Source organism: Podarcis raffonei, chromosome 6 (genome assembly GCF_027172205.1).
Source record: "Podarcis raffonei isolate rPodRaf1 chromosome 6, rPodRaf1.pri, whole genome shotgun sequence".
Taxonomy (NCBI): domain Eukaryota; kingdom Metazoa; phylum Chordata; class Lepidosauria; order Squamata; family Lacertidae; genus Podarcis; species Podarcis raffonei.
The window spans coordinates 27,724,511-27,736,581 of NC_070607.1; the positions used below are offsets into that span (position 1 = coordinate 27,724,511).

General features: G+C 43.8%; 1 protein-coding gene across 1 annotated transcript in view; it reads left to right on the forward strand.

The window, feature by feature from the left end:
* HFM1 (helicase for meiosis 1) overlaps positions 1 to 12,071 on the forward strand; it is a 52,203-nt gene that overhangs the window by 24,090 nt on the left and 16,042 nt on the right. Inside the window, exons 18-21 of the mRNA XM_053391801.1 lie at positions 5,225 to 5,358; positions 8,726 to 8,773; positions 9,923 to 10,003; positions 10,782 to 10,873. Of these exons, the coding sequence (XP_053247776.1) occupies positions 5,225 to 5,358; positions 8,726 to 8,773; positions 9,923 to 10,003; positions 10,782 to 10,873 (355 nt within the window). The remainder of the gene's footprint in view (positions 1 to 5,224; positions 5,359 to 8,725; positions 8,774 to 9,922; positions 10,004 to 10,781; positions 10,874 to 12,071) is intronic.

The following is a 12,071-nucleotide window of genomic DNA, read 5'->3' on the forward strand; positions in this document are numbered from 1 at the left end:
TGGTTATGAGGGTGGCCAGGCACACCGAAAGGATAGCGTTCAATGTGGCCACCCTGGGAGGGGCTCCCGTCATTTTGGGAATGAGCTGGCTAGCGTTGCATGACCCGCTAGTGGGCTGGCATCAGAGAGTGGTCTCCTTTGGGTCAGCACATTGCCTGGAACACTGCAGAGAGGGAAAGGTGCCAGAAGGGGCAAAAGCCTTTCTAGCAGGGACGGAAGTGGCAGACAAAGGGAAGGTGCCCAAACAATACGCTGATCTGAGCAAGGTATTCAGCGAAAGGGAAGCAGATAAACTACCACCGCATAGAGACTTTGACTGCCAAATTAACCTGGTCCCTGGGGCCCAGCTCCCCGTGGGCAAGCTGTACGCCATGTCAGACAGGGAAATGCAGGAGTTAAGGGAGTTTATTGATAAAAACCTGAAGAGGGGCTTCATCAGAGAGTCCAGAGCGGTGGGGGGGAGCCCAGTGTTTTTTGTGGACAAAAAAAACACGGATAAACCCCGGCTTGTAGTGGACTACCGGCGGCTAAATGCCGTGTCAGAACCAGTGACTTTCCCCATGCCCAGGATTGATGACATTTTGACCAGGGTGAGGAAGGGAAAGATATTCACGAAACTGGACCTGAGAGGGGCATACAACCTGATACGAATAAAGAAAGGGGATGAATGGAAAACCACCATGTTCACCCCTTTGGGGGCTTTTGAATATCTCGTTATGCCATTCGGATTGCAATCAGGCTCCGCCTGTTTTCAATCGCTCATGAACCATGTCCTGGGACCTTTGCTCTACAAGAATTGCGTGGCCTTCCTCGATGACGTGCTGATATATTCAGAGAATGAGGAGCAGCATGTAAAGGATGTCAGGGAAGTGCTGAGCCAGCTGCAAGCAAACCAGCTGTGGGTGAAATTGGAGAAGTGTCAGTTTCACACCAAGGAGGTGGAATTCCTGGGGTACCGCTTATCAGACAAGGGATTAGCCATGGATCCAGGCAAGGTCCAGGCGGTGCTGGAATGGAAGACACCGAAAACGAAAAAGGATGTGCAAAGGTTCTTAGGGTTTGGGAACTTTTACCGTAAATTCATCAAGAACTTTGCCCACTTAACGGCTCCCATCACGGACTGTCTAAGCAGCAAGAAGAAATTCGTTTGGACGGCGGAGGCGGAGCAAGCATTTGAGGAATTGAAAAGGGCATTTGCTTCGGAAGAACAGCTCCTGCATGTGGATTTACAAAAACCCATGAGAGTGGAAACTGATGCCTCAGACCGGGCGGTGGGGGCGGTGCTGCTTCAGCCAGGGAGCAATAAATCGGAATGGAGACCGTGTGCCTTCTTTTCGCGTAAGCTGAACAAATCCGAGAGGAACTACACCGTATATGACCGAGAACTACTCGCCATTCACGAAGCGTTCCGGAGATGGAGACACTTACTAATTGGCGCACAGCATAAGGTGCAAGTGTGTACGGACCACAAGAATTTGGAGTATTGGAGAACGGCACGAGTGCTCAACCAACGGCAAGTGAGATGGGCCCAGGAGTTCTCCAAATTCCATTTTGAAATCTGCTATGTGCCAGGTCCAGAAAACATCAGAGCGGACGCTCTCTCTCGCAAACCTGAATATTTGGAGGGGGACGGAGCGCCTGAAGAGAGACATATTATCCCAGAGGACCACTGGGTGTGTGGGGCGGCCTGGGTGGGGCAAAGAGAACTGGTAGAGGGAACGGTAAATGATGAATACGCCCAGGATAAGCTCAGAGGTTTAAGGAGAGAGGGAGAAGACCCCGGAGGTTTTGAAGAAAGAAACGGGGCATTGTATTACAAAGGGGCACTATATATACCCGAAGGGGAATTGAGGGGGAGAGTACTCAAACAGCTGCACGACAATCCCACAGCGGGGCATTTTGGGCAACACAAGACCATGTGGTTGGTGACCAGGGAGTTTTGGTGGCCCAAGGTGAGGGAGGATGTACGGGAGTATGTGAGAAGGTGTGACCAATGCCAGAGAGCCAAAGGAGAAAGGCGGGCACCAGCGGGGTTATTAGAACCGTTACCCACACCAGAACGACCGTGGGAGGCGGTATCGATAGATTTTATGACTGATCTGCCTAAATCCCAGGGGAAAACCGCCATACTAGTCGTAGTAGACCTGTTAACTAAGATGGGTCACTTTGTAGCTTGCTCACATGCAGTCACGGCGGAAGAGACAGCGAAATTGTTTGTAGAACATATTTTTAGGCTGCATGGCGCCCCCTTGAGGGTGGTCTCCGACAGAGGGAAACAGTTCACGTCCAGATTCTGGAGGAAACTTATGAGCTTGTTGCACGTAGAGGTCAACTTTTCGACTGCCAGGCACCCTGAGACCAATGGGCGGGCGGAGAGGGCAAACGGTATCCTCCAACAATACCTGAGGTGTTATGTCAATGACAGAGAGAACGATTGGGTCGAAAAGTTGGCGCTAGCGGAATTTGCTTACAATAATGCAGAGAATGTGTCCACCGGGATGAGCCCCTTTTTGGCTAATTATGGGTGCCACCCCAGGGCGTTTCCAGGGGGAGGAGGGGAGAGATGGAGTGTCCCGGCCGCTGAACATTTTGTAGAAGAAATGGAAGCGATCCATCGTCAACTCCAACTCAACTTAGAAAGGGCCAAAGAAGAATATAAGAGGCAGGCAGACAAGAGCAGAAGGGAAGGTGAAACCATTAGGGTGGGGAGTCAGGTCTGGCTATCAACCCAAGGGTTGCCGTTCAAGGGGGGTTGCAAGAAATTGAGACCCAAAAGATTGGGACCATTTGAGGTCATCCAACAGGTCAACCCAGTGGCTTTCAGACTCCGGTTACCGAACCACATGAAACTGCACCCAGTATTCCACAGGTCATTACTGTCACCATATAGGGGGGAAGGTGAAGGGGTATCCACAAGGGGGCCAGCCATAGAAGAAAGGGAAAGCAGCAACCATGTGGCGGAAATCGTCGACTCCAGGTGGGAAGGGGAACCGGAGTCGGAAAACACCTGGGTGACGGCAGAGGAGGTCCGTGACGAGATCTTGATCGAAACGTTCCACCAAAGGTTCCCCAGGAAACCTCAGCCAGTAGCGAGGTTCCGGAGGGAGTACTTTGGCACCACCGACGATGAGGAGGAACTGGAAGGATTCAGGGAATCGGAGTTGGAAGGAGGAACAGACTCCGATGAGGAGGAGTACTTGGAAACCGGAAACAGCAAGAGGTGGAGGGAAGTGTTCGAAACTTCGGAAGATGAGGGAGGTTCCTTCAGGGGTTTTGCTCCCTCGCCTCCCGCAGAGGAGGGGAGGGAAGGGGGTGAAGGGGGCCCTGGAGGGGAGGTGGATGTCAGGGAACTGCCATCTGAGACGCAGGAGGTGAAAGGGCTCACGGAGGGTGAGAGAGACCATTCAGCTGAGGAGGGGACCAGCAGGGGGAGAAGTGGAGTTCCAAGGGAAAGTGAGTCGGAGGGAGGGCTCAGAGACACTTCGAGCGAAAATAGTGGGGAGGTTTCAGGACCTCCTGTAGGGACACCCACTCCTCGCCGGAAACTGTCACGCCGAGAGTCCAGAAGACGCGTTTCCGTTAAGGAGCTTTTATGCTGGAAGAAGTTCCGTAAACGCCCACTGTCCGATTCAACGAGCGACTGATGGAGCCATGCTTAAGGAGCTCCGTCAGAGACAGAGGTTTGTGGACTTAGCCAAACTCTGAGGGACTAGGATTTTACGCACAAGCAGCTCACCATCCCATCACAGATGGGAAATCCCAGCTGTTGGAGGCACATATAGTATCATAGAATCATAGAATCATAGAGTTGGAAGAGACCACAAGGGCCATCAAGTCCAACCCCCTGCCAAGCAGGAAACACCATCAGAGCACTCCTGACATATGGTTGTCAAGCCTCTGCTTAAAGACCTCCAAAGAAGGAGACTCCACCACACTCCTTGGCAGCAAATTCCACTGTCGAACAGCTCTTACTGTCGAACAGCTCTTACAGACAGGGGATCACACCATCCCTTAAGGGTGCATGTGTGTTGATATTCTTGTAAACAGCAATGAACATTTAACCTAATAAGAGAACGAAAATACATTTAATTGAGGCTTTCTTAAAACTTTCTTATTGTATTGTTTCACTATTGAGAGTTCCTAGGATTAATTTTCAGTGAAATGAGTGCTATCTGATTGGTGCCCCTCAGCTAATGGATGGCTCATTGATGTGGAAACTTGCGTTGTTGAATTAATGATCGTTGGTGATTCACACACCCCTACCCTAAATCTGCTGTGGAAGGTTGGGAAACCTTCAAAACAACATGCAAGATGAAGTGGTGGACTGTAGAGGATGAGTGGGGAATCGCTGAAGGTTTCCTTGGTTCTCTGTTCTGGAGCTGGTGGACTCCGCTAAAATGAAAGAACACTGGCCTGATCCTGCATCTAATCATTTAGTCCAGCATCCTGTTCTCAGAGTGGCCAACTAGATGCCTATGAAGAACCTTCCATCAGTGAAGAGGCACCAATTGGACGCAACCTCTTAGAAAAGAGCTTTCGAAACTGTATGCCGCGACACATTCATGTGTTGGCTGCAGTGTGTAGATGCGTTGGGCGAACGCTCCCCACACTCCTCCAGGGGCTGGAAAGGAGTTAAGTTTAACCTCTGGTTTTTCTAGTAAAACTGAATTACTGTATTGCGAAATGATGCCTGTCTAAAAAGTGTGTCACCAAGCTGAAAAGTTTGGAAAGCTCTACCTTAGAAGCAATAAAAGATCTATTGGGCTGGTTAGCAACTAATTCTTAATAAGGATTATAATTTGTACTGAGCGGGAGCTGATGGGCCAGCAACATTTGCTGTGCCCACTGACTTGCTCCCATGTTAAATAAGGCTCAAGCAGATACCTTCTTTAATTGCTTTTACCCAGCATGTAAAGCAGTGTGTGTGTGTTTTGTGGACTTCTTCGCTTATACATCTTCAGCTGCCTTCTCCCATACTCTCATGGAAGTGAGATGCAGAGGTGCATAATGGTAAAGGAATTTATAGAGCCTCATCATAATAGAGGAGTGTGGTGATTCTTGGAATTTAGGGCTATTCTAGTAGCCAGATTGGAAGATGGAGGTGATGGATTTTGCCCCCAAACCTCTAGTTGCCTAATCTATTTTAAGAATGCAATGTACTGCTTGCCACTGGAAGACTTTTGGTATGTTTCATTTGTATGCATTTGCTTTCTGGTTTTCTTAGTCTGCACACACAGCTCATCGAACACTTAAATGCTGAAATTGTGCTCCACACCATCACGGATGTGAACATAGCTTTGGAATGGATACGATCAACTTTCCTTTACATCAGAGCTTTGAAGAATCCAGCTCACTATGGTTGGTTACTCTTAACATTTTCTGGACTTCAGTGTTCAATTAAAATATGCTACGATTTGGCATAATAAGGTCTGTTTCAATAAAATAGTCACATCTTGGGAAATAAATTAGGTATATTGAGAAATTACAGGAAAGATTAGTGGCATCTTCTTTTGTCTTATATGAGTTCTCATTTTCAGTAGAGATTTTGGCAATGAAAACTTTTGAAGCCTTTTCATGAGTTGTGCTCAAATCCTTGCTACCTCATTTTGTCATAATCACATATACCAGCATCATTGCATTTCTCTTCCTAATATGCCCCCTTTTCAAGTTCTGTGCATATCTTATAATAACAGAGCCTGAAATTCTCTTAGTGCTTTCTGATGGATGCCAAGACTTTAAATTTTCTGTGTTAATATTTGTCTCTTCAGCTAGCTTTATTTTATTTTTTACTTTATCCCTTCCCTTCCCTTCCCTTCCCTAGAAAAGAGAGACTCTCCTGGTAGGCTACTGTGCCATGGAAGCAAAATGGTTAGCTGCAAGAGGTCATCTACATAATCTGTAGCTACTGGATGCCACATCCATGAGTACAGTATTGGCTTCTGTTTGAAAGAAACTGCAGAAGCCAGTAGATCAGAATCTTTCTGAGAAAGCCAAAAAGGACAGATACAGGCATAGTGGATGAACACCAGGGAGATCTAGCAACAAGGCTGAAGTAGTGGAGTAGAGCATAGAGATCTTGTGGGATAAATCAGCTTCATACAACCAACATGCTTAACTCTAATTAATGCATGAAGGCATTAAGACCATAAAGTAAGCTGTTCTGCCAGGCTTAGCTACATCACTCCCCCTCACCTTGGGAGAAAGGGTTACTAAACTCTTTGTTCTCCATTCTGCCATGTGAACCCTACCAGTGAGGAGGTCTAAGCTGGATGTTGTGTGACTTAAGCAAGCCATATTTGTGTTTCAGTACAAATGATTTAGAAACATTTACCATTTTGGAACATAAGTTATACTACCTGTCTTTTTTTTGCTGCTGTATGGAATAGCACATGAATCTGACCTTTGAAGAGTTTGTAAGTAAATCATTTTTGACATCCTAAAAACGTGGTCTCTTTCTATGCTAGGGGAAGTGGGGAACTTTGAAAACAACTTAGAAGGGAATTCTAACAGCCTATATTTCCATGCTTTACTTTGCTTCATGTTTTGTGATTTCAAATTTCTGCTGGTGCTCTCTCACCAAAGAGTACTTGTCCCGAGCCTTGATCTAGGCATTCAGTGAATTCTCCTTTTATTATACCATATATTTTATTCTTTTCCTTTTTACCGAAAAACAACATATACAACATTAAAAACAAATAAAAACAAATTCACTAATAACTGGGTGCAGTATTAGACGTCAGGGAAATCCTGAGCAAAAATATGTATTTACAATATTTCTGAAGCAATGGATGGATAACGTTTCAGTGTAGCAAAGGGAAAGACATTCCACAGAGTAGAGTCAATGGTGGAAAATGCCTTGCAATATTCTGTAGGCTGCGGTTCCATGAGTAAAATTTCCCCAAATGATCAAAGTGATCTTATAATCAATACAGGGGCAACTGGTCTCAGGCAACCTAGTCTCAAGTTGTTCAGGGCTTTGTAAAAAGACTTTGAACACGGCCCAGTAGCTGATAGAAACATAATGAGCACACAAAAAGGTGGTGCTGGCATTTCACCTCCACTTGTCAGTATGAAGTCGCAAGTCTGCTTTTAAAAGAAATACAATTCACATTTATTAACCACTGTGTGACAAATCACTTTTGTGAAGTAGTGTGTGGCATTTCTAGTTTTCTGTTAAATAGACTTGTTTTTATAGAGGATTAAAAAAGAACATTAAAATTCAGAAAAACATTTCCTATCAAGTGAAAAGAGATCTATTTCCCCCCTGAAGGCAGAGTTTCTGCTTCTGCACTGATCCTACTTGCTGTCAACACCACAGCATAAGGCATTCTAGGGTGTTCAGCACAGTAGGATCTCTCTGTACATGGAACATCTGCTTTTCAGAGCTGTGAAAGAAAGGAAAGAAGTGGTAAACGGAATAGTTGCTTTGTTGAAATGCCCTTAAATGATAGCAGTTAGGACATTTAGCACCTTTCTCTACATCTGTTTTCACACTGACTTTGATTCTTTCAAGATACAGGTGAAGCCATTTTATTAGTAAATGGGAAAATAATCACAATAATAAGCTACTCCTTAAAACAAAGGTGCATACAGTATTTGTTATAGCCAACAGAATTGCAGGATGAAGATTTATCCAATTGTTTTCTTCTGATTTATTTATGTAGTAAGACACTGAAGAAATATCATTGGGAGGCAATAATACATTCTGCATTGGCAGATATTTTAAGCTAGGAAAACAAAAAATAAAGGTTTTTCTAAGCCTTTGCTTTCATTCTTATTCCAGCTTCTTATGCTGTGTGCTCATAAATAATCAGTGTATGGTATAATTCATCAACACAAAAAGGACCGTTTCAGAGCTGTGACAGGAGAACAACACCCCCAAAGAATTCTGGGAATTGTAGTTTACCCCTCCCAGAGATACTATTCCCAGCACCCTTACAAACTACAGAATTCTTTTGTGGGGGAGAGGGATGTGTTTTAAATGTACAATACAATGAATATACAACCCCATTCAGCCCACTTAACTCCAATTCTGGGTGCTAATTGAATATTGTTATCCCAATTAGTATGTATGTTAGATTTGAGATTGATTATATATCTGTGTAATATTTTATGCCAAAAAAAATTGGGTTTATGTATACAGTTTGTTCTAGCTCTTTTATATATGTGATTCTTTTATATATGTGTTTTTTGCATTGTAAATCACTTAGAGATGCCTCATAGGAAGTGATTCATAAATGAAATAAACAATAACAGCAACAAATTTAAGAAAGCATTAAACCAGATTTGGGGATTGAATATATAATTCACTAAATACTGAATCTGTATAAGCACCAATACCTTTGAATGGAGCTTATAGAAGTCCTGGTTGAGTAGCACCCCACTTTTGGTCAAGCAAGAATCAGCCTACTACTAAAGGAGACAGAAGAAGACAGAAGAACTTATACAACAAACAGCACAATAGTTCTGCACCTTAGAAACATGAATAACCCACTAGGCACATCAGGGCCCACCAGACACCCCGTTAGAATTGAAGAGCAGTCAGCCAGGCTATGGCCTTGGATGCATCTTAAATCTCAAAACCCCCTTTATTTCTCATGGCTGGTAGGTCCCCATATATGTTCATTATATAAATATATTGTTTTTAGATTTCTAGTGCATATAACAGCTGAAAGTTCTTACAAATTAAAGCCATAATCAAATGCAAATGTTTCCATTGATGAAGGTTTTCCAACTGGATTGGACAGAAGTGGAATTGAAGCAAAACTGCAAGGTTAGACACTTTCCACCATGCTTGAAAAGACCATGCATTTTACATAAGTTCCTATGTGATCTATTAAGCCTGTACACCCTTTCTTCTTTATACCATTTATCAGTAGCAGCTTTGTTCAAAGTTCAGGTAATACTCGCGTAAGTTGTTAAATAATCTTTTCACCTGACTGACATATCCATCTAGATTCCATTTCAGATCTACGGCTTTCCTCACAACAAAGTAAGATGTAAAATGAAAGTACAGCCATTTTAAAAATGGCTGAGATAGGCAGCAGGTTACCATGCAAGGTCTTTACCATTTTTAAAAAAGTTTAAGCTGGGCCTTGTTTGATTTGTTATTGTTGGCATCCATCTGTCTTGAGAAACAATGGAATGCACATCTGAAGGTGAAGTTAAACCACTGGAGAATCACAGTACCTGCTGTGGCTGCAGAAACCAGTAACTTGTAATTGCTGCCTCCCACTTCTTTTGTGTGCTGCAGCACCAAAGTGACCTCTCTGGGATTCAACCCTGGGCAGTGTGTATGGAGGTCCTGGGCTGCCCAGAAGACAAGACCCACATCTTGGCCTCACTGATGTGTTCCAAAGGAATACATCTGGCACCAGCCTGTCTACAGGAGATGGCAGAAGAAGGCATACAAGATGCCATCCAATCATCTTAGGGAGTCTACTCTGGATTTATGTAGAGTTTACTCCTTAGCCCTTTCTTCTCCCAAAGATATGCCTCAAGGCAGCGGAGGTTTAGGACCAGAGTTTTCCTTCTCCTAGATGGGCTACCTTCTCAGGTTGACGAGCCCCATCTGCCCCTCACTTCTTTCTGCAACATGTGCGGTAATGGCCTTCTTGACTATTGGACCCAGTATTATTCTTGCCTGCTCAATCTGCAGGAGCCTGTCTCCACATGCAGGGGAAGTCCCTAACTCACCAAGGGTTTGATTAAAATATGTTAGTTATTGAGAGCACAGTCCAGCAACTACTACTTGCCAATTTTAAACTTGTATTGATATCAATAGAAGACTTAAGCTTGTTTAAATTTCATATCAAATTCCATGAGACCCAAAAGTGCTTAATTTTAGCTGGAACGTGGCCTTAGGTACGTACCAAACTTTTTTCCCTACATGTACTAACAATTATTTCTCCTACTTGAACAGAATTATGTTTGAAGAACTTGAATGATTTATCTGCATTTGATTTGATCAAGATGGATGATAAACTCTATTTCAAGCCAACAGGTAATACTTAAAACTTACAAAAGTAAGAAGCTTATTTTTTTTAGTGTTTAGAATGTTTTCTGGATAGGGCACTGCCTCTGTTATGGCCAGGGCCCTAGATATTTTAGGGGTTCCTTTCCTGTCATTCCTTACGATTTCCATGATAAGAGCAGCCTCTTGCTGACACATCTATGTTGCAAGCGTGTACTAGAGAAAATAGAAAATGGCTTCAAATCAGGTGCATTAAGAGGTTAAGAACTGGTGCCAGTAAATACATGCCCAAAGGCTGTGGTTTAAAACACATTCAGGATTAAATTGTCCCACTAGTGCTCAAAGTTCTTCTGAGGATTGTGGAGTTCAGCCACAGAATTAGTCATTAGGCAGCAAAGAATGTGAAAGCTGCAATAATGCCCATATTGGTTCCCAAGATAGACATGGTCATTAGGCCAGACCAGACAGAACTGTTGATACTGCTGAAGTACATTGTTGGGAGAAGTGTCCCTCTGCCACTTTATGCTAATTTGAGAGCATGGAAAGCTCTTATGTCAGTTTAATGATTTCATAGTTGTAAATGGGAACAATTTTTCCCTTTAATATTAATACTTGAAATTCTGTTATCGGAGCAAGCCACAGCACTGTTGTTAAATCTGCTTAATGATGTGTTGTCTCCGCTCTCTAAAGGTGAGTAATTAAAAATTGGTATGTGTGCTCTGGGTTATGATATGCAGGGAGAAAAATGGATGGAACACTACACCTGACTCACCAGAGTGCTAAGTGCTTTATATTTCTTTTCCTACAGAAACTGGACGACTAATGGCTTGGTATTATATTGCATTTGACACCATGAAAAAGTGTTTTACGATTCATGGAAACGAGACTTTACAAGAACTGGTAATTTTGTTACACAAATGAAATATGAATATCGTGAGCAGAAGGAGGAAAGGGTTTGTTGCTGTTTCGTTAGCTCTTGCGCAAGCTGGTGGAAGGCATCTTGTAGCGTAGCATCACATTGTACCAGGCATACTAGATGAGGAGGGCAGGGATGGGTGGGACTTATAGTTGCTGAGCGGACCTGAGTGAAGCCTGACTCCCACAGGTCCGTTTGTTGAGCCATGCCCCCCTAAGGCTGCCACGGATTGGCTCTTTTGAATCAGTGGATTTGGCGGGAACCCGTGAGCCTCCACGGTGGCTGAGGGGGATGTACTGCGCTCAAAGTAGCACATTGCATCCAAGCAGCAAGGGAAGTGCTGCATCGGGCCGCAACCACCGCTCACCGAGGAGGTACGCTAAGTGACCGTTCTGAAATCAGGCGAGACTTTCTACTAGCAGAAGGGCACTTTTGGATCCCAGCTGTTCCATATAATCCCATTTTAAATTTATACTTTACATAGTCATGAAGACTTAAATCCCATGACTAAGCCTGAATCCAACCCTGTTGTGTTCCATTAGGAATAGCGTTACAGTGGTACCTTGGGTTAAGAACTTAATTTGTTCCGGAGGTCCGTTCTTAACCTGAAACTGTTCTTAACCTGAGGTACCACTTTAGCTAATGGGGCCTCCCACTGCCGCCGCTGCGCAATTTCAGTTCTCATCCTGAAGCAAAGTTCTTAACCCAAGGTACTATTTCTGGGTTAGCAGCGTCTGTAACCCTAAGCGTCCATAACCTGAAGCATCTGTAACCTGAGGTATACCACTGTACCTGTTTTAGAATTTCTTTTATCTGTTTTTGTAATGGTAGATTAAATAGCTATAACCCAGCCTGGGACCTTATGGTGAAATGTGGTGAAAGGTGGTTAAGAAATCTTACTAATTAATTAATTAATTAATTAATTAGTCCATTAATATTACCACAGTATATTTTATAAAACTCCCTCCCGCCATTTGCCAAACTTCGTAAATCAGATATTGCAACACTTCCCAATTAAACTTCTTAAAATAATCATTTTACATTAGTTTTGGAGTGGGTACAATCCCCCCCCCATCTATCTCATTCTGACTTACCGTATTTTTTGCACCATAACACTCACTTTTTTCCTCCTAGAAAGTAAGGGGAAATGTCTGTGCGTGTTATGGAGGGAATGCCTACGGG